Below are 20,534 nucleotides of genomic sequence, written 5' to 3'. Positions count from 1 at the left end.
CGCCGTGGGCCGCCCATCGCTCTCTTATTGGTCCATTTGAAAGAACTGTGGGCACGCGCCACTCGCAGCCTTAAGGGGGCCGCGCGCAGCCGGTTGTCCCTGAGGACCCTGCGCCTGGGGGGCCCCGGGCTGGGGTCTGGTAGCTCCCGCGAAAGCTGCGGTCGACCCCGGAAAGAGCAGCGGGAAGCGCGTATGCGGCTGTACGTCCCCGGCCATCAGTCTGTTCGCTTTGTCTAACTGCAGATGTGTCAGCCGCTGTCAACGCCTGACGGTATCTTGAGCCCTTTCACTCACCCACATACGGACTGTGAGGGAAGCCAGAGAGAGGGCTGCTGGGATGCGAATGGAGACGCCAGCACCCCGCCTTCCGGCCGCGAGCCTGCTCGGAGCACATCCCTCCCCTCAGTGCGTCTTCCGCAGTTTGGTTTCCTCATCTGTGCAGCGGAATAACGCAGGTTCCCTCACCAGCGGCGCGTGAGGATTTTCCATAGCACATTACATGTCTGGGGAAGGCTCTTAGGAGCTGTCATCGGCTTCTGCAAATGCTTAATTCTCCTTTTATGTAAATGACAGGCTTATGACCTTCAGATTCTGGGTTCGCCCTCCGTTGGGCTTTTCTATGAATAAAATCAGGTCCTTATTTTCAAGGAATTTATGATCGGAAGTGGTCAGAGGAATAAAACATATAGACCAGTCACTATATGAAATGGGAACTATACGAATGGAAAGCTACAGATGAATAGTGAAGAGAAAACTGATAGGGGACAACCTGGGGTGGGGGGGATTTTTAATGTGGAATTTAAAGGACAAGTAGATTACCCATAAAGGACAAGTAGATTACCCAAAGGTAAAAGATGGATGTAAATAAAATTATTTTTTGAAGATTTATTTATTTATTTGAAAGTCAGAGTTACACAGAGGAGAGGCAGAGAGAGAGGGGGGGTCTTCTATCTGCTGGTTCACTCCCCAGTTGGCCGCAAGGGTCAGAGCTGCTCCAGTCAGGAGCCAGGAGCTTCTTCCAGGTCTCCCACGCGAATGCAGGGGCCCAAGGACTTGGGCCATCTTCTACTGCTTTCCCAGGCCACAGCAGAGAACTGCATTGGAAGTGGAGCAGCCGGGTCTTGAACCAGAGTCCATATGAGATGCTGGCGCTTCAGGCCAGGACGTTAACCTGCTGTGCCACAGCCCTGGCCCCAATAAAATTATTTTTTAATCTATCAAATTGGTAAAGATGAAAAAGATGGTCAAAATTTGGAGGAAAAAAATGCCATCCTCGTTGCTAAGAATATAATTGGTATAAACTTTTAGGACAGTTTGACAGTTCCTAAAATGTCAACGTACGTAATCTCTGGTCCAGTGATGCCACTATTAGGAATTTATCCTACAGATATATGGAGTTACACAAAGAAAAATGTACAAGGATGTTTACTTCAGCACTGCTTAAGACAGGAAATAAAACCAAGGAAATTTGGCTGGCGCCATGGCTTAACAGGCTAATCCTCCACCTTGTGGCGCCGGCACACCGGGTTCTAGTCCCGGTCGGGGTGCCGGTTCTGTCCCGGTTGCCCCTCTTCCAGGCCAGCTCTCTGCTATGGCCCGGGAGTGCAGTGGAGGATGGCCCAAGTGCTTGGGCACCTGCATCCCATGGGAGACCAGGATAGGCACCTGGCTCCAATAGGGAATTTTTTTTTCATTTTTTATTTGAAGGGCAGAGAAATAGGGATCTACCACCCACTGGTTCACTCTCTATGTACCCACAACAGCTGGGGCTGTGCCATGTGGAAGCCAGGAGACCAGAACTCAATCTTGACTGTGGGCGGCAGGGACTCCAGTCCTTGAGCCATCATCTGCTGCCTCCCGGGGTGTGCATTAGCAGGAAGTTGGAATAGGAAGTGGAGACTGAAACTCGGGCACTCAGATGTGGAATGCTGGCGTTCCAAACATTTTTGCCATTGACGTTTTTTTCCCCATAGGAGCAGGGAGAATGTCTTGTAGTAGAAAAATACCAGCAAGGACACAGAGACAAGAAAGTACATTGTGTGGGGGCCTGCACCGTGGCTCACGTGGTTAATCCCCCACCTGCAGCGCCGGCATCCCATGTGGGATCGGGTTCTACTGCAGGTTGCTCCTCTTCCAGTCCAGCTCTCTGCTGTGGCCCGGGAAGGCAGTGGAGGATGGCCCAAGTGGTTGGGCCCCTGCACCAGCATGGGAGACCAGGAAGAAGCACCTGGCTCCTGGCTTCGGATAGACGTAGCTCCGGCTGTAGCAGCCATTTGGAGGAAGACCTTTCTCTCTGTCTCTCTCTCACTGTCTAACTCTGTCTGTCAAATAAATAAAAATAAATAAAAATTTAAAAAAAGAAAGCACATTGTGTGTAAGGGATTGCACATGTGCCTTTGATTTTAGGACAGGGTTCATTTTGGGAAATAGAACACAAGATTGACAGAGAAGGTTAGGAGCAATTCTTAGAAAGTCTCTCTTGGCCGGCACCGCAGCTCAATAGGCTAATCCTCCACCTTGAGGCGCCAGCACACTGGGTTCTAGTCCCAGTCGGGGTGCCGGATTCTGTCCCGGTTGCCCCTCTTCCAGGCCAGCTCTCTGCTGTGGCCAGGGAGTGCAGTGGAGGATGGCCCAAGTCCTTGGGCCCTGCACCCCATGGGAGACCAGGAGAAGCACCTGGCTCCTGCCTTCGGATCAGCGCGATGCGCCGGCCGCAGCGCGCCAGCCGCGGCGGCCATTGGAGGGTGAACCAACGGCAAAAAGGAAGACCTTTCTCTCTGTCTCTCTCTCTCACTGTCCACTCTGCCTGTCAAAAAAAAAAAAAAAGTCTTTTTTAAAAATATTGATTTATTTATTTGAAAAACAGAGTTACAGAGTGGGAGAGTCAGAGACAGAGAAGTCTTCCATCTGCTGGTTCACTCCCCAGATGGCCACAATGGCCAGGGCTGGACTGGGCCAGACTGAAGTCAGGAGTCTGGAGCTTCTTCCGGGTCTCCCACATAGGTTCAGCGGCCCAAGTACCATCTCCTGCTGCTTTCCCAGGTGCATTAGCAGGGAGCTGGATCAGAAGTGGGGCAGCCAGGACTTGAATGGGAGCCCATATGGGATGCCAGCACTCTGGGTAGGGGCTTAACCCACTTGAGGCCACAGCCCCGGCCCCTCTTGGAGTCTTGAATATCAGGGCAAGGAATTGGTAATCTATAAGTAGAAAATGGGGAGCTATCAAATATTTCTGAGCCAGAGAGTGAGAAAATCAGAATTGCACTTTAGGAAAATCAATAAGCTTGGTTGTCAAACGTGGTTTAGAGTTGGGAGACCAGTTTGGGGTCTGATATGAAGGAATTGCAATGGAAAGGATGAGAAGAGATTCCAGAAAGATGGATCCAAGAGAGACAGATTTGGCAACCAACTCTGTTACATGTAGCAGCAAGGGTGGGTCCCCTTCAGGGAGATGAGGCAAAGATTTGAGACTAGGGACTGAGAGCAGTGATTGTGCAAATGGAAATACAAAGTCAGGAGAAGGTTGCCTTAGGGGAAGGTGAGCTTATTTTTGGACATGTTTACTCTAGGTACCAAGGAAACACTCAAGTGGAATCATCTAAGTAGGCCTTGATATTACAGGATGGAGGCTGGGAAAATAGATTTAGACTCAAGTGATGTAGACATGGAAGTCAGTGCCCCAGAGTGACTGAGTCCACAGAGGGCTCCCTTTCTGGGCAGGGGGTGGAATGATAGGCGATGCAGACAGGTATGAAGGGAAAGGACAGGCATCAATCAAGGCAAAATACTCACAGTAACCTTTGAGAAATGGGTAGGGGTTGTACAGCAATAGTCTTCTGTTATCTGTCAATGACAGCTTAAAGATGACTGGAAATAATGAAGACTATATTTAAGGAAAAGGTGATAGTAACTTGGAATTCGCTCAATAAAGGATCTGTACAGGGGAACGGTGGTTAAAATGGCTGTGTCCTATATCAGAGTACTTGGGTTCAATATTTAGCTTGGGCTCTTGACTCCATCTTCTTGCCACTGCAGTCCTAGGGAGCAACAGGGATGGCTCAGGTAACTGGGTTCCTGTCACTCATGGAGGAGACAGAGTTCTTGGTTCCCAGCTTCATTCTGGTCTAGCCCAAGCCGTTGCTGGCATTTGGGGAGTGAACCAGCTGATGGGAGCTCTCTCTCAAATAAATAATACTTTCAAAATAAAAAAAGGAATGTGTACAGTGTGGGACCTGGAATAGTTTCAGAACAAGATGGCAAAGCCCCTTTTTGTCTTTAATGGTTTAAGTACAGTCCTACCAGAAGGTGGCCATTAGATATCAATTTCCAGCCATTCAACAAATATTTATTAAGCACCTAGCATGTGGAGCAACTGTTTTGAGCACAAAGTAGTCCCCTCCCCTCAAAATTTCTCTCTCTCTTCATGGAGCTCACATTATAGGGAGGAAACACAGAAAATCCATATATAAATAAATTCTATAGCATGCTATTGAGTAATGTGCATAGTGAGAAAAGAGAAAAAGAATAAAACAGGGTAAAAGGGAAGTAGAGTTGTAGGTTGGAAAAGGGAAGTAGAGTTGGAAAAATGATAATTTTCAAAAGGGTGGCCAGAGCAGGTTTCACTGAGATTACATTTGAGCCAAGACTTGAGGAAAGCCAAAAAGTTAGCTATGAATATATTTAGGGGAAGAGAGGGCCAGCCCGAGAGAACAGCTACACAAAGCCCCAGTGTCAGGAACATGCCTGACAGGTTTGAGGAACAGGGAGGCCAGTGTACCTGGAGCAGAGTAGTAGGCAGTGCGGGATAGTAAGAGATGAAGTCTGACAGATAACAGGATAGAAACCTGAAACAGTACCTTGCCCATGGTGGGTGCTCAATAAATGTTTGTCATCTTTTGCAACCCAAGACTATCATCGAATAGCACTTTATCTGTGTATTTATTAGCATTATGTGTGCCTTTCTTATTGCAAGGGCCTCTCAAGGGTTCTTCTCCATAAGGGGCAGTGCTACCCTGCGGACATCAGATATCGAGGTGAACACTGTATTCTTGCAACCAGAAGCAGGGAACAAATGTCAGACATTGTGGCTGCTCACTGTGCTAGGCATTTGTGAGAAGCCTGCTAATACTGGGGCAGTACTCCTTCCACTGTCATCACAAGCTGCATTCTGCCTACCAAGGGCCATGGATCCATATTTCCAGCCCTAGATGAGCAGCTTCAATGATTAAGTCCTTGCAACTATCAGTCCAGGTGCCCCTGCATTGTTATCTGGAGATAGCAGTGGTACCATTAATACAAATCTCAGGCCGGCGCCGTGGCTTAACAGGCTAATCCTCCGCCTTGCGGCGCCGGCACACCGGGTTCTAGTCCCGGTTGGGGCGCCGGATTCTATCCCGGTTGCCCCTCTTCCAGGCCAGCTCTCTGCTATGTCCTGGGAAGGCAGTGGAGGATGGCCCAAGTCCTTGGGCCCTGCACCCACATGGGAGACCAGGAGAAGCACCTGGCTCCTAGCTTCGGATCAGCGCGATGCGCCGGCCGCAGCGGCCATTGGAGGGTGAACCAACGGCAAAAAGGAAGACCTTTCTCTCTGTCTCTCTCACTATCCACTCTGCCTGTCAAAAAAAAAAAAAAAAATCTCAAATAGCTATAGGTTATAATGCCTTACTTAGTCCCCAACATTACAAGGCCTATCCTAGCTTGCACTCGGTTGCATTTAATAGGTTCTGGTTGAACAAAGGAATAACTAACCTTTTTCTTTTCTCATTGCCCATTTTTCCACTTGGCATAGCCCCCAAATGCAGGCTGTCCAAGGACGTTGACCACAGAAGCATCAGCCCCACCACGGAGGAAGGTGAATGGGAGAGATAGGGACCCCATTAGCTGGCTATCAACATGCTTTTAAGAGCTGAAGAGAAAACCACAGGGAAGGGCAGGATATGTACGAGTTCCTTACTGTTTCTTGTAAAATGACATAAGCCAACTGTGCAGCCTGGGGCTAACTTAGCCCTTGGGTTTAAACTCAGACCCATAATTAGGCTGTTTTTTCATATTGTTTTGTTTTTCAATAGAGTAGCTTGCTTGCCCTCGTGTTCTCTCTCTAATGCTTATTTGTTTATTGTCAACTACTTGAAAAGCAGAGAGAAGATGTCTTCCATCTGCTGGTTCATTCCCCAAAATACCCACAACAGCCAAGGCTGGGCCAGGCAGAAGCCAGGAGACTGGAGTTCCATCCAGGTTTCCCAAATGTGTGGCAGGTGCCCAAGCACTCGTGCCAACATCCACTGCCTCCCAGGACACATTAGCAGGAAGTTGGATTGGACGCAGAGTGGCTGGGACTTGAACCATGGATGCAGGTGTCCAAGCAGAGGCCTAACCTGCTGTACCCCTTGATCTGTCTTAATGTCATGTCAAGGAGTCCAAATTTGTGAGTTGGATACTTGACAGGAAATATCTGTTTCCTGTGCTGAGCTCCGCTAGCTTCTGCCAGCTGGTTAATGTGAAAATGATCTGGAGAAAAAATAAACGGGTGAATGAGGGAATGTTTTAAAACAAAGACTGCCTAAAACAATCCAAACACACATATCCTATCAAGTGGATCAGTTGAGTCATCTTTACATATGAAGAAAAGATATAGGCCGTTTCTTAAGTCATAAAAGGACTCAATCACATTTTTCATTATGTTCATAAATCAGGGCACCAAAGCTTGCTGGCTATCCTTGAATGTCAGTGCATTACACTTGGAGCTTTAAGCACCTTCCCTCTTGTAGATGTTTCCTCGACGTTGCTAGGCATCATTGCCTTTGTGTTCTTCACGTTTAAGTTTGGTGAAAGCTTCAATTCCTGTTTTTCTGGGGGTGCCAAAGGTCTTTTCTTCTTAGGTTCCAATTTCTTTGTACAGTTGAAGGGCAGTGGCTATTTTGAATGCCATTAGTTTGACAATATGTCTTGTTTGTTAGAATTTGACCCATTTTCTGCCTACTTATGAGTTTCAGGTTTTATATCCAGAGAACCAGAAAGGGAAATTTCAACCCCTCTTTCATCCCCAAGATGACTTTTTTTCTTGGGTGGGGGTATGCATTTCCCCAAAAGAGAAGAGTGGGCATGAGAGGGACAGTTGTCCTTGAGCTGTTCCACTTGCTTTTGTCCTAGCACCCCGACCCCCTCACCAAAGTTGGGCAAATTATACACTGCGGTTGATACTCACATATTTTATCACTTAAATACAAGATGCTTCAGGTTTTTTTTTTTTTTTTTTTTTTTTGTGGAGGGATAGTAGTGATGTTACCAGACTCCCAGAGCTGTGTCTTTCCTGTTTATGCATGGGTAGATGGGTGGTGTCCATAGGAGGAGATGAATGAATGGGAGCAGACAGTGATGATTTAAAAAAATCAATTATTGAGACTTGGCATCAACTTCTATATCTGGTATTGAAACTAGCATGATTCCCTGTTTTCCTTGAAGAACAGCATGTCTATAGCACTGGAGAAGGGATTCCTCCCACCCCCACAACTCCCATTCCAGTCTTGAGATGTAGTGGATGAGCTATGAGAAGACAGCTTTTTAAAATAAATGAAATCTTAGTGATCATTTGATCTACTCTCAGAGTAACTATGAAAGCTGACAAAGACCAAACAGAGCTGGTGACAGATTTGGGAGTGGAATCAGCCCTCCTTGTCACCATCTTTCAGCACATTGCTGCAAAGCAAACTCAATTTCTCTGACACGGAAGTCCTCAAAGACTGGAAGATACATGGTATAAGTGCCATGGCATTGCCATCCGGGCTCCAAAGGAGATGACACTTCCCCCAGTGAGGGTACACTGGACCTCAAGCAGACACTGCCAACCAGAGTCGGTCTTCAAGATGAAACCGTCACCCCTCCTCCAGAGGATATGAGGGTTTTCCAAGTCAATGAACTCTGGTCTCGAGTTGTCCTCTCAGGATGAGCTGAAACTTCCACAGGAACCTCAAAGCCTTTATGGCTCTTCAGAGTCCCCACACCCTTGGGGACTTAGAGGTGATAGCTGCAAGTGGGTTTTACACAGCATGGGTCTGCCAAACAGCAGGTGCAGGATTAGTTATGACTCCAAGCCAGGCGAGGTGATTAAGAAAAGCTAAATTTATATTAAATTATCATAAAGTCCTAAAATACTGAACATAGTGGTTAAATAACTCCAGAAAGTCCAATCTCTCCAGTGAGTAACGTTAAAACCATTACACATGAGCGCAGGAGAATCACTTCCATTAGTTTAGGATAGAGAGATTTTGCTTTTTACAGAGTAAATCAGTGCTCAAATAGGTATTTCCTCAAATATGTCCTTTCTACATTCTGAACAGCCCAAGTGCAATAAGATCTTTCCCCCTCTCTCATTAAGAAAATGTCACTTTTCTACTTTCTCCTCCATCCCAATGGCAAATCTGAGGACTCAAAGTGCTCCTTCTTTCACTGCCTCATCAAGTGTGAAATGTCCCCTTTCCCCTTGGAAGTGGCACCTTACCTTTCTCACTTTGTGCGCTGGAGAAATCTTCTTGGCCTCGTCTAGCTCTAAGGGTAGGCCCCAAGCTGGAGCCTTCTACAGGGCTCAGGGCTTGGCATCTCTCTTGCCATTTTAGAACTGACTGGCAAACATCGGCTCTTGTCCCTTTTCACCCACATAGTTGGAGTTGATTTCTCAATACCAATAATCACAGGAGCTCTTTCAACTTAGGAAAACTTCCCCTAGAAGCCCTCCCCTCCATTCTCAGCCCCTGTCACCCTCTCCTGCTAATTAAAATTAAATCCTGGACAGAATTAATTCCTGGAAAGAATTCTTGCCCTGGGCTGGAAAAGGTGGTTTCTTCCATATTTCTTTTTAATCTTTCAACTCCTCACCTACCCCTTTGCGTCTTCATTTAGCCCTTCTCACCACTAGACTTTGGATATTGCTGGTGCTACAAGGCTAGGTCAAAAAAAGCCAACTAGCTCCCCACACCTCCTTTCCCAACATTAGGAGAAAAAAAAAAAAAAAAAAAAAAAAAAGCGAGGGAGACGTTTTAGGGCAGAAAAAAAAAAAAATCTCAATTTCCCTGACACATGCCTTGGTGTGACGACGTGAGCCAGGTAATTGCATCTCAGCATGGGAAGTCGGTCACTTTGCTGAGAAGACAGCTGGAACAGGAACTTCAGCCCAGAGCCACAGGCTGTCTGTCCACTGACTTAGATCCCTGAGCACTCAACAAGGAACACAGGAGGTTCAACCTCATGCATGCGTCTCTTTACACCCAGGTGTCCCAAGTCTTTAATTGCTCTTCCTCATCATTGATGAAAACCTCTGGTCCTTTTCTGAAAGATCGTTTTGGGGGCTCTTCCGTCAGAACCCCAGAGAATGGGGGAGAGAATGGAAGAATATTAAAGCTCAAGGGGGATGCTGTATGGCTGAAGCAGAGCTTTGCTTAGACATTTAAGACTCGGTCTGAGTTGGCCCCAAAAGCCAACAGTCACCCAAGCCACTGCCTCACAACCTGGTTACTTAGAGTGAAAGACTCAGGAAGGTCCTGGCCAGTGGTGCCACCAGGAGGGAATTGCTATCAGCCTGTAGCTGTGTATTAGGGGCCCCAGACCTCTGAGGATAGACAACAGCTCCAGGCATTCTCCAATAGCTTGTGCCACACTCACATCTCATCAGTATCTACAGCTGATGAAACACTGACTCCTAGGACAAGAATAGCATCCACTGCCAGCAATGGACGGGACACTGAGGCCCAACTGCCCCCAAAAGCTTTTCCCTGTCACCAATACACTTGAGGCTGTGGGTTTCCCAGATGCCCAGACCGGCTGGTTGACTCTTCCTTCTTCTCTCAGCCTCTACCTTTCATCCCCCTCTTTACCCATGACCCCGTCCCAGCTCCTGGTGGGCGAGTTCTCTTGGAGAAGCTGTCATGCCAGCTGCGATGGGGGAGGGTGCAGTCTTATGCCATCATCTACATCAGTGCTGTGGGGCAGGCAGTGAGGGCACCAAGGGAAGGGGAGGTGGAGCTCTACACTGATGAGGAATCATTACTGAGCCCAGTTTCAGGGGGCCCAGGACCAAGTACAAGTGGTGAAGTTCATGGTAAAATCCAGGTCTACATCTCGACATGTGCCATCATTTCTTGTGCCCAGGTAGTTATGGACTCAGGTGCCAAACAGCTCCCAGGGAAGACTTGGGAGCAATTATGGGGTGGGAGGAGGAGGAGGATGAGCACATAGGAAGGGGGCCTGCTGTACAAATGAGCACAAGGACCATTAAGTTCATAAAGGAGAAGGAACAGGCAGGCAGGGGAGAGAGCATGGGCATTTAGACCTGGCTCTCTGAGGAGAGCTTGCGTTCATGTTTCCAGCCCGTGTCTGGCAGAGAGCCCCGTCTTTCTGGAGTGGCTGCAGTGTGGACACTGCTACACTCAGACTGCTCTTCCTGCAACAGCTGCTCTGTTTCCGTGTCATCCAGAGAGCCAGAGCTGGCCTGGATGGACACCGTGTCTGTCTTCATGCACACGTGATCCCGGAGAAGGCCCCCCCGGGAGCTGCGCAGCTGCTTGAGGTCATCCCACTCAGCATCGTCCCCCGACAGGAGACAGATTCCCTCTACGATCTTGATCTTCTCCTTGGTGTAGTTATGGTCAGGCCCTCCCTAGGGTGAGAGTGGGGAGACATGGTCAGTCGGTTGGCTTTCTACAAAGGATCTCATGGTGAACTCAAAAAGGAAGTAGATGGGGTAAGCGTGGGTGTGAAGAGTACAAAGATCCCACAACCAAATGGGGAAACTTGGACAGAAGAAATCTCAAATAGGAAGCCTAGCATAAAAGGAGAGGAGCAGCTATGGTGATTACTTTGGTTATCATACAGGGAGGGGAAAGAACCATGGCTTCCAGTCCTGCATCAGCTACACGCTGGCTATGTCATTTTGGGTTAATTACTTAATGTCTTTAAAACTTAGTCTGCGCATCTGCAGCGTGGGGAGAATTACAGTTTCCACACTTCCCAATCAACTGGTGTCAGGGTTTAACAAGGTGATATGTGCAATGCAATTGTCAGGATACCTGGCATAAAACGCACCAAAATTTGTTAGCTATTGTTACATTGTTATTGTGGCTTATTAATGGGCCTTCAAGCTGACATAAATAACCAAAAGCAAATGACAAAGTAATTAAATGTGCATCTGTTCAGGATTTTAAACTACTATTTGTGCTAGTTCTTAACTATTTTTTTTTTCTAATTCTGTTAAGGAGAGAACTTGAGAACTAAGACAGAAAGGCTCTAGAAAAATCTTAGTTGGGTTCTAAATGTCAATCTAGTGGGGTTCCATAACCCATAACCTTTTGGGGGAGGTTCCTCTGGCTCTGCTCTCTCGAGCCCTGGGACCATTCCCAACAACCTGGGATTGTTCCAAGCACAGCCTTGAGTTTTGCACAGGCCTCCCCTTTATGGGTTCCTCAATGGCAGCTAACATGCTGCCACTGTCAGAGGAAAGTGCATCCTAGCTTGGAATCTGTCCCCGGGCCAGCATTCCTGCCAAGAGCCCTGCAACTGCCGCTCTCTGTTATTAATTCCAATTCAACATTAAGCAGGATACCGTGCTTGGGGCTCTGATGATTACAAAATCTAAAACATGATCCCTGCACTGGGAAAGTAACATCTCCCTTGATCGTGCAGAGAGACGGAGCACACAAGCACACACAGAGATGCCCATTCATCAAGCACACCCTCCAGGCTGAGATTAGGGTCAGGTAAGATGCAGGCCATGCAGTCTTTATCAGGACCACGCTGGGTAAGTCAGGAGGAGGTGGGGGGATGTAGCACTAGCAATCTGGGGGACACCACTCCGTCCACAAACACACAGCAACAGGTACCTGAAATCAAGAGGAAATCAGAAGAGAAAGGGTGAAAGACTATCAGGGGGGTGAAAGAGCTGCTGAGGAAGAAGCAGACAACAGGAGAGAGAGGTCACACAGTTTTCAGTTCTCATCTATGGCCCTCATCGTGGTTCTTTTCTGGGGTCGCAGACACTCCAGGATCCCAGAATCTGCAAGTCTTTCTCTTGAAGACATTGAGGCGGGGGTCTACCATTCCTAGAACTCCCAGCTATCCCTGCAGCTTCTGTTGGACTGTAGTGGAAGCTTTTTTAACACGGGAATTCATGGATCCAGAAAGGACATCCTTAATTATGCAAAGTGTAATCATTAAGCAGGAGAGCCCCGCAGTTCTGAAGCCAGGTTCTGACTGAACTCACAGGGCAAAGAAGCATACTGACTCTAGGGTCTTCAGAAGGAATAACTTATGATGAAAGATTTCAAGGTTTAAAAGAAAATACAAGGGTTCTATCAGACTAGAAAAATCTGAAACCTAAGGCTACCGATGGCTTGTAGGAAATGAGACTATTTTTCATGCCTAGATACTCAGCAAATAATTTTCTACTGAAGTGACAAAGGAGTTCACAAAAACAAATACATAAACCTTCATAATTCTAGAGAAATCTCTTACATCTGTGCTAAGAGGAAGGACAGCAAAAATCTAGCCATTCCCAGAAATAAGTGCCACCAGCTTGGGTGAGAGGTTAGTAAAGGGTGCCCAGAAGTTCTTGGATTTTTTGAGTGTTGTCTAGGAAAACCCCCTTGTTTCAAAGGGGCACAGCCTCACAGCAAGGGAAGGACAATTCCAGGAGGGAAAGAATCCATGAGCCTGGAAAAGTATCTCCTGGCAAAGAGATGCACACTCCCTGCTTTCAGATCTAACTCTTATGCAGCTGATTTCTAACCTCACTCTACTAGGGCCCCTCAAAGACTCTAGATCTCTCCACATTCCATTCTTCTGCTCACTCTAACTTCCAAAACGGCAGATGAGACTACTCCGTAGTCTCTACTGATCTCCCTAGGCAACCAAAGCATAATCCCTCCTTCTTCCCCCCACCAAAAGATAAACCCCCAAAAACATTTAAAAATTTACCTCTTTCTTATAGCACAGTTGATTGTACATGGCCGGCTTCGGGACCGCTTCAATTTTCACTTCTTGAGTAGAAGTTCGGTATGAGGGGTTGCTGTAGGTCAGGTTCCCCATTCCAGGATCAGTGAACTTGGATTTTTTGTGTCTTTAGAGGAAAAGCGATGAGAAATTAGTTTCAGTCTTTAAAGGGATAATACCTGTCCCAATGATCCTTGCTTCCTGGAACTCACAACTGTCTAAATCCTCTCCCCTTGAGCATGGGCTGCACCTGATGATTCACTTCTAACGAAAAGAGTACACAAAGATGGTGGCACTAGATTGACAAAAAAACTGGCTTCTGCGTTTGCTTGCTCTTCCTTACCCCCCCCTTAAATATTTATTTATTTATTTATTTATTTATTTTTCATTTTATTCCAAAGGCAGTGAGAGAGAGACTGAGAGATAGATTTTTCATCCTTTGGTTCACTCCCCAAATGCCCACACTAGCTAGGGCTAGACCAGGTTGAAACCAGGAGCCCATGCCCAACCTAGGTCTCCCATGTGAGCAGCAGAAACCGAGGTACTTGAGCCATGCCCCGAGGCCTCTCAAGAAGCTGGATTGGATTCAGGGCTGGGGCTTGAACCAAGCACTCTGAATGGGATGTGGGTGTCCCAAGCGGTGTCTTGACCACTGCGCCAAATGTTTCCCTTTTGCTCTTGCTCTGGGGCAAGCAAGCTGCCATGGTGTAAGGCGGGGAATCAGTGAGGGAGGCCTCGATCCCACAGTCTAAATCCTGCCAACATTAGGTGAGTGTGTTAAAAAGGAATCCTTCCCTAGAATCCGGCGCCCCGACTGGGACTAGAACCTGGTGTGCCAGCGCCACAAGGCGGAGGATTAGCCTAGTGAGCTGCGGCGCCGGCCGCCAGTCAAGTCTTGAGAGGACAGCACACCCGAGCCTGTGAGAGACCTTGAGGGAGAAGGACTCAGCTATGCTGCATCCAAATTTGTGACCCACAAAAACTGAAATAATAAGTGATTGTCATCTAAGTTGCTAAGTGTTAGGGTAATTTGTGATGACAGCTGATACACTAAGCTTTAGGGACGACAGATCTGCCTCAATCCCACCTCTGTTACTTGGAATGTTTGTAGACATAATCTAAACTCTCTGAGCCCCAGCTCTTCTCCTGTCAAGTGAGGAATAATAATGCCTATGTTACGAGGTTGTAGTGATGTGGATATCCATTTAGTGGTACCTGTTACTATTATTATTATTTTATTAATTATGAGCAGCAGCAGCAAAAATTCAGGCAGTTTTTCTATAAGCTGTGTTTAAAGCATTTAGGGAAAAATATAAAGAAGGAAGGACTAAAAAGAAGATTTTAAGTTGAAAAGAACACATTCTCTTTGCCGGAATGGTTGATACTAAGCAATGATACATCAACCAGTATTGCAGTAAGTGGCTATGCTTGTGTCAATGGTTGGAGATAGTGTGGGGCAGTGGGAAAAGCCAGGATGCTAGAGTAGGTCCCAGCTGTGCCTCTTACTGTGTGCCCTTGGGTAACATCCTCTGCACCCTTAGTATCCTAGTCTATAAAGAAAATCCTAAGGGTTGCTTAGGCTGTGACTGGGGAAGAAGAGAAGCATTTGAGTTTTCATTCTCCTTTTGCTGCTCTGACCAGGCTGGTCAGGGGCCGGTGCTGTGGTGTAATGGGTAAAGCCACTGCCTGCAGTGCCAGCACCCCATATGGGTGCTGGTTTGAGTCTTGGCTGCTCCACTTCCAATCCAGCTCTCTGCTATGGCCTCAGAAAGCAGTAGAAGATGGCCCAAGTGTTTGGACTCCTGCACCCATGTGGGAGACCTGGAAGAAGCTCCTGGCTCCTGATTTCAGATCTGCTCAGCTCCAGCTTGTTGCAGCCATTTGGAGAGTGAACCAGCAGATGGAAGATCTCTCTCTCACTCTCTCTGCATCCCTGCCTTTCAAATAAATAAATAAATCTTAAAAAAAAAAAAGAAGAAGAAGGAAAGAAAGAGAGAAACAAGGCTGGTAGAAGTCAATTCCTTGAGCCGTGGAGCTTCAGGAGATCCCGCATGTGCTACTGAGGACCAACGAGCGTGCGGCCTCTGCAGCACGGCTGACGTTACCTGTACAGCATCAAAGCTGCGATCACCACCAACATCAGCAGAACACTGAGCAGTCCACCGATGGCGTAGCTGATATGAAGTCCTTCCCCTAGGAGGAACAGAGAGAGGCTAGGCAGGGACCACGAGTAACCTCCTGGCTGGTCTGGTTTGTGAAGGGCTGGAAGATGAGGGGTTCCTTTTGTAGACGGTGGGTCCCACACCATCGAGGCTGGCTAGGGACCTCCTATTCAGAGGAGAGGCCACAGGAAGTGGGGCAAGGAAGCTAAGAAACCCATCACTTTGCCAGTATCTCCAACTAGCCACACGATTTAAGAAGAGATGCTTCACTCCTAAGCCTCCATTTTCTCATTAGTTACATGTAAAGAATAAATCATTCATAAGGCTGGCAGAAGTCCCCATTTTCTGCTGTTTCAGTTACCCATGGCCAACCCTGGTCTGAAAATATTACTATAGTGCAATGGGGAATTAATTTATTTTGAGAGAGACCACATAACTTTTGTTATAGCGTATTGCTATAGTTGTTCTATTTTGTTATTAGTAATTGCTGTTGACATCTTACTCTGCCTAATTTATAAATTAAACTTAATCTTAGTTATGTGTGCATAGCAAAAAATAGTATATAAATATAGGGGTTCAGTACGACCCATAGTTTCAGGTATCCCCTGGGGGACTAGGAGTGGATAAGGGGAGGCACTGCTATACTTAAATACACACATACATGGCATCTACCATGGCTTATCAAATGCCAGCCATATGGAAAGCCCACCATAAGTGGTGAAGGCTATTATGATTATTTCTATGCATTTAATCTAAGAAAACAGGTCATCAGTCCCAACACACTATCATGCAGGTCATAAAACATACCAGTGGAGACTTAGATTACTTACATCTTCCTTTCCACAAACAGACACTCAGGGCTTACCTGGAACAGCAGGTATGGCCTCATTGGAATGCGCACAGAGGCCCAGCTGGGCATCCCTTTCAGAGCATCTGCAGAGCATAAAGAACTGAATGTAAGGCCACTTGTATCCAGGAATGCTCTCGCCCTCCCCCAGGAGAGGAGGAAAGGCCTGGGGAGGATAAGGAGAAAAGTCTGTAAGTGGGGCTTTAAGATGGGACCTATCAGGAGCATGGAGATGGTAAGAACAGGAAATAGAGAAATTGTGAATCTCTGTTTTCAAGCTTCTATCTGTGTTTTCAATGTGAATCTTTAAAAATGAGGGGCAGGCATTATAGTGCAGTAGGTTAAGCCACTGCTTGGGGTGCCTGTATCCCCGTTCAGACTGCTGGTTTAATTTAGCTGTTCTGCTTCCCACTTAGCTTCCTGCTAATGCACCCCAGGAGACAAATGAAGCCTCAACTGCTTAGGACCCAGCCACCCACATGAGAGACCCAGATGGAGTTCTGGGATTCTGAACTTTGGCCTGGCCCAGTCCTGGTCTTGTAGACATTTGGGGGGAAGTGAACCAACAGATTGAAGATCGATCTCTCTCTCTCTCTCTCTCTCTTGTTCTGCCTTTCAAGTAGATGAAAAATAAACATTTTAAAAATAATAAGGTCTTTAGCAAAAATAAGAAGCAGGTTTGGGAGTGAGCTGGAAGTATACAGAAAGAACGCTAAAGATATCAAAAATAGGCTTTCTTAAAATACCAGGCTGAGTCAGATGAAGCCACTAGTCACAAGGTCTAAATAACACAAAGTCAAAAAAAAAAAAAAAAGTAAATAAAAACTCTTTTTCTTCCCTTTATTCTTTCACAAGGGAATATGCAAAGCATCCAGAGGCATTTCTCAAAAGACTAACTTGAAATGCTCAGAAGGTAACTTCTTTGTGGCACATTATGAGTAAGCAATTAAAGACATCTCCTAAAAGGCCGGAGGAAAGCTACTTGAAAGAGTATTTGAGGGACCGGTGCTGTGGCATAGCGGGTAGGGCCACCGGCAGTGCCAGAATCCCATGTGGGCACCGGTTCAAGTCCTGGCTGCTTCACTTCCGATCCAGCTCTCTGCTATGGCCTGGGAAAGCAGTAGAAGATAGGCCAAGTCCTTGGGCCCCTTCACCCATGTGGGAGACCTGGAAGAAGCTCCTGGCTCCTGGCTTCGGATCGGCACAGCTCCGGCCACTGCGGTCATCTGGGGAGTGAACCAGCGGATGGAAGACCTCTCTCTCTGCCTCTGCCTCTCTATAACTCTACCTTTCAACTAAATAAATAAATCTTAAAAAATCAGTACTTGACACCAAGATGCCCTGCACTGTCTAATAGAACTGTGACAGTAAGAAAAGTGCCAAGGACGAGCCAAAAGCTGTCTAAATAAGCCTAAAGAAAATCAGAGACTAATCATGATTGGCAGTACTTAAACATTAGTGAGAAAGGTACATGTGTATACCTGGCTCTTTGCTTCTCTTTACAAACTGTACTAGAAAGACAGAAAGGGGCACGCAGCCCATGAATTTGATCCTATGCAAATCTTACAGCTTAAGGAGCATGGAATCTAGAGCTCTTCCTTAGGATTATTGCTTCTGCTTTCAGAATCGAAATGAAGTACACCTTGTAGGCTACAGCTAATATTAAAAAATAGACTACTGCAGTGGAAAAAACCTCTAATTGGAGAAGTATCTGAGAAGGCAGACATAAAAATATGCAATAATCAGAGGTAAGTACATGAGTAACCATTTCTGCCTTATTCCTATCTCTATTTCCAGGTTTGTCTGTTTTCTTTAAGATTCATTTATTTATTTGAAAGGCAGAGTTACAGAGAAAGAGAGAGAGAGAGAGAGACACCTTCCATCTACTCGTTCACTCCCCAGTGGCTGCAATGGATGGGGCTGGGCCAGGCCAGGCCTGGAACGTCATCTGGCTCTCTCTCATGGGTATCAGGGGCCTAAGCACTTGACCATTCTCTGCTGTTTTCCCATTCATATTAGCAGGGAACTGGATTGGAAGTGGAGCAGCTGTGACTTGAACTGGTGTTTATATGGGATGCCAGCACTGCTGGCTGTGGCTTAACCCACTGGACCAACATTGGCCTTTTTCTTTTTTCTTCTTCTTCTTCTTCTTTTTTTTTTTTTTAAGATTTACTCATTTATTTGAAAAGCAGAGAGAGAAGGAAAGAGATAGAGAAAAAGAAATATCTTCCATCTACTGGATCATTCCCCAGATGGATGCAACAGCCATGTCTGAGCCAGGCTAAAGCCAGGACCCCAGAACTCCATCCAGGTCTTCCACATGGGTGGCAGGTGCTCAAATATTTGGGCCATCTTCTACTGCTTTCCCAGATGCATTAGTAGGAAGCTAGATCAGAAGTGGAGCAGCAGGGACTTGAACTGGCATTCTAATATGAGATGTTAACATCACAGCAATAACTTAGCCCACTGTACAAAAATGCCATCCCCTCTAATTTATTGTTATTATTATTAGTTTAAGATTTATTTTAGTTATTTGAAAGACAGAGTTAGAGAGAGGTACAGACAGAGAGAGAGGTCTTCCATCCCCTAGTTCACTCCCCAAATGGCCACAATGGCCAGAGCTGAACTAATCCGAAGCCAGAGGCCAGGAAATTTTCTGGATCTCCCACTTGGGTGCAAGAGCCCAAGGATGTGGGCCATCCTCCACTGCTTTCCCAGGTGCACCAGCAGGGAGCTGGATCAGAAGTAGAGCAGCCAGGACTCATACCAGTGCCCATAGGGGATGCTGGCGCTGCAGGCTAGGATTTAACCTGCTGTGCCGCAATTCCGGCCCCTAATTTATTATTTTTAAAGTATAAATGAAAAGCAAAGTTATAAAAATTTCTCTAACTCATATTTCATCAACTTTAACTTGTACACTTTCTCCTATATTCTAATATCTCTGAAATAAGAATGTGATTTAATGATCACTAGCATCTCAGAATTGATATTGGGCATGTTTTCAGATTATCTCTTACACCAGGATGCATTTTAAAATTAACAGTGTGTTTAATTTAATGAAATATAATATTTTATACTTGATTTGAGAATTGTTTGTAGTTATGCTCACTTATATAATAATGGTATATGTGTGTACCTGTGTGAGTTTGGGTCATTATAAGCTAAAGTCTCATACCTCACCCCTTACAGAAAGCTTTTTGTTGTTTAAAAAGAAGATTTATTCATCTATTTGAAAGGAAGAGTCACAGAGAGGCAGAAGCAAAGGCAGAGAGAAAGAGAAGTCTTCCATCCACTGGCCCACTCCCCAAATGGCTGCAATGGCCGGAGCTGCACTGATCCAAAGCCAGGAGCCAGGAGCCTCCTCTGAGTCTCCCACATGGGTGTGGGGGCCCAAGGACTTGGGCCATCTTCTATTGCTTTCCCAGGCCATAGCAGAGAGCTGGATCGGAAGTAGCTGGGACCTGAACCAGCACCCACATGATATACTGGCACGACAGACAGCGGTTTTACCCACTACGCCACAGCACTGGCCCCCAGAAACCTTTGTTTTTCAAGTCATAAAGCTATAATCCAGTGGCTACTATAAGACAAGACTACAGACTTGTCTATATAAGACTATATAAGACAAACTGTGACACAAGGGGCCGGTGCTGTGGTGTAGAGGGTAAAGCTGCTGCCTGCAGTGCTGGCATCCTATATGGGTGCATGTTTGATTCCCAGATGCTCTACTTCCGATCCAGCTCTCTGCTGTGGCCTGGGAAAGCAGTAGAAGATGGCCCAAGTCCTTGGGCCCCCACACCCATGTGGGAGACCCAGAGGAGGCTCCTGGCTCCTGGCTTCAGATTGGTACAGCTCTGGCCATTGCGGCCAATTGGGGAGTGAGCCAGCGGATGCAAGATCGATCTCTCTCTCTCTCTCTCTCTCTCTGCCACTCATTCTCTGTGTAACTCTGACTTTCAAATAAATAAATAAAACTTAAAAAAAAGAACAAAAAAATGTGACACAAGAGTGAGTGTCACAGAGAAAGGGGAAGAATGCTATAGAAGAGACTCTCCTTGGATGATTTCTCTTTAAAGCTGTTCTTAAAGCTTCTTGCCCTTAGAGCTAAAAATAGAATCCCTTGTGATAATCTACAAATTTCAGTATCACCTCCCTTCCTAAATAGCAGGTACTAGTGGCTAATGATGTTATCTCCCTCCCATCTGCCAGGATTATCAAGCTGTGACCATGGTCTTCTCCTGGTGGGGACGGTGATGTCAATCAAAGGGCACTTAACCCTGTACTGACCCTACCTACCTTCCTTCAGCCTCCTCCAGAGATGTGCGGGTCCGGGCAGTAGAAGAATGCAAGGTGGAAGGCGTTGTGTTGGGTAGCACAGGGCTCTTTTCACTGAAGCTGGTGGCTCTAGGGGCTGGTGGCACCAGGCCAGGTACTGGAGAGAAAAGATGATTGAAGTGGGTCACTGGATCCCAAAACCTCTACATATGACCCCAGCATAGCAGCTTGAGAACTGGGCAAAACAATCTGTGGCTGCCCCAATTCCAAGTACC

General features: G+C 46.5%; 2 protein-coding genes across 2 annotated transcripts in view; both read right to left on the bottom strand.

The window, feature by feature from the left end:
• Positions 1-379, bottom strand: part of CKAP5 (cytoskeleton associated protein 5) — a 113,987-nt gene extending 113,608 nt beyond the window's left edge. The window contains exon 1 of the mRNA XM_062196210.1: positions 295-379. The gene's annotated coding sequence lies outside the window, so the exon portion shown is untranslated. The remainder of the gene's footprint in view (positions 1-294) is intronic.
• Positions 380-7,295: 6,916 nt separating this feature from the next.
• The window catches only part of LRP4 (LDL receptor related protein 4), a 57,896-nt gene continuing 44,657 nt past the window's right edge, over positions 7,296-20,534 (bottom strand). Inside the window, exons 35-39 of the mRNA XM_062197482.1 lie at positions 20,281-20,416; positions 16,003-16,070; positions 15,081-15,168; positions 12,961-13,102; positions 7,296-10,648 (exon numbers count right to left, since the gene is read on the bottom strand). Of these exons, the coding sequence (XP_062053466.1) occupies positions 10,316-10,648; positions 12,961-13,102; positions 15,081-15,168; positions 16,003-16,070; positions 20,281-20,416 (767 nt within the window). The 3' untranslated portion in view covers positions 7,296-10,315. The remainder of the gene's footprint in view (positions 10,649-12,960; positions 13,103-15,080; positions 15,169-16,002; positions 16,071-20,280; positions 20,417-20,534) is intronic.

Source organism: Lepus europaeus, chromosome 7 (assembly GCF_033115175.1).
Source record: "Lepus europaeus isolate LE1 chromosome 7, mLepTim1.pri, whole genome shotgun sequence".
Classification (NCBI taxonomy): Eukaryota; Metazoa; Chordata; class Mammalia; order Lagomorpha; family Leporidae; genus Lepus; species Lepus europaeus.
The sequence above is the reverse complement of the archived record's forward strand: the minus strand, read 5'-3'. Positions and strand labels throughout refer to the sequence as shown.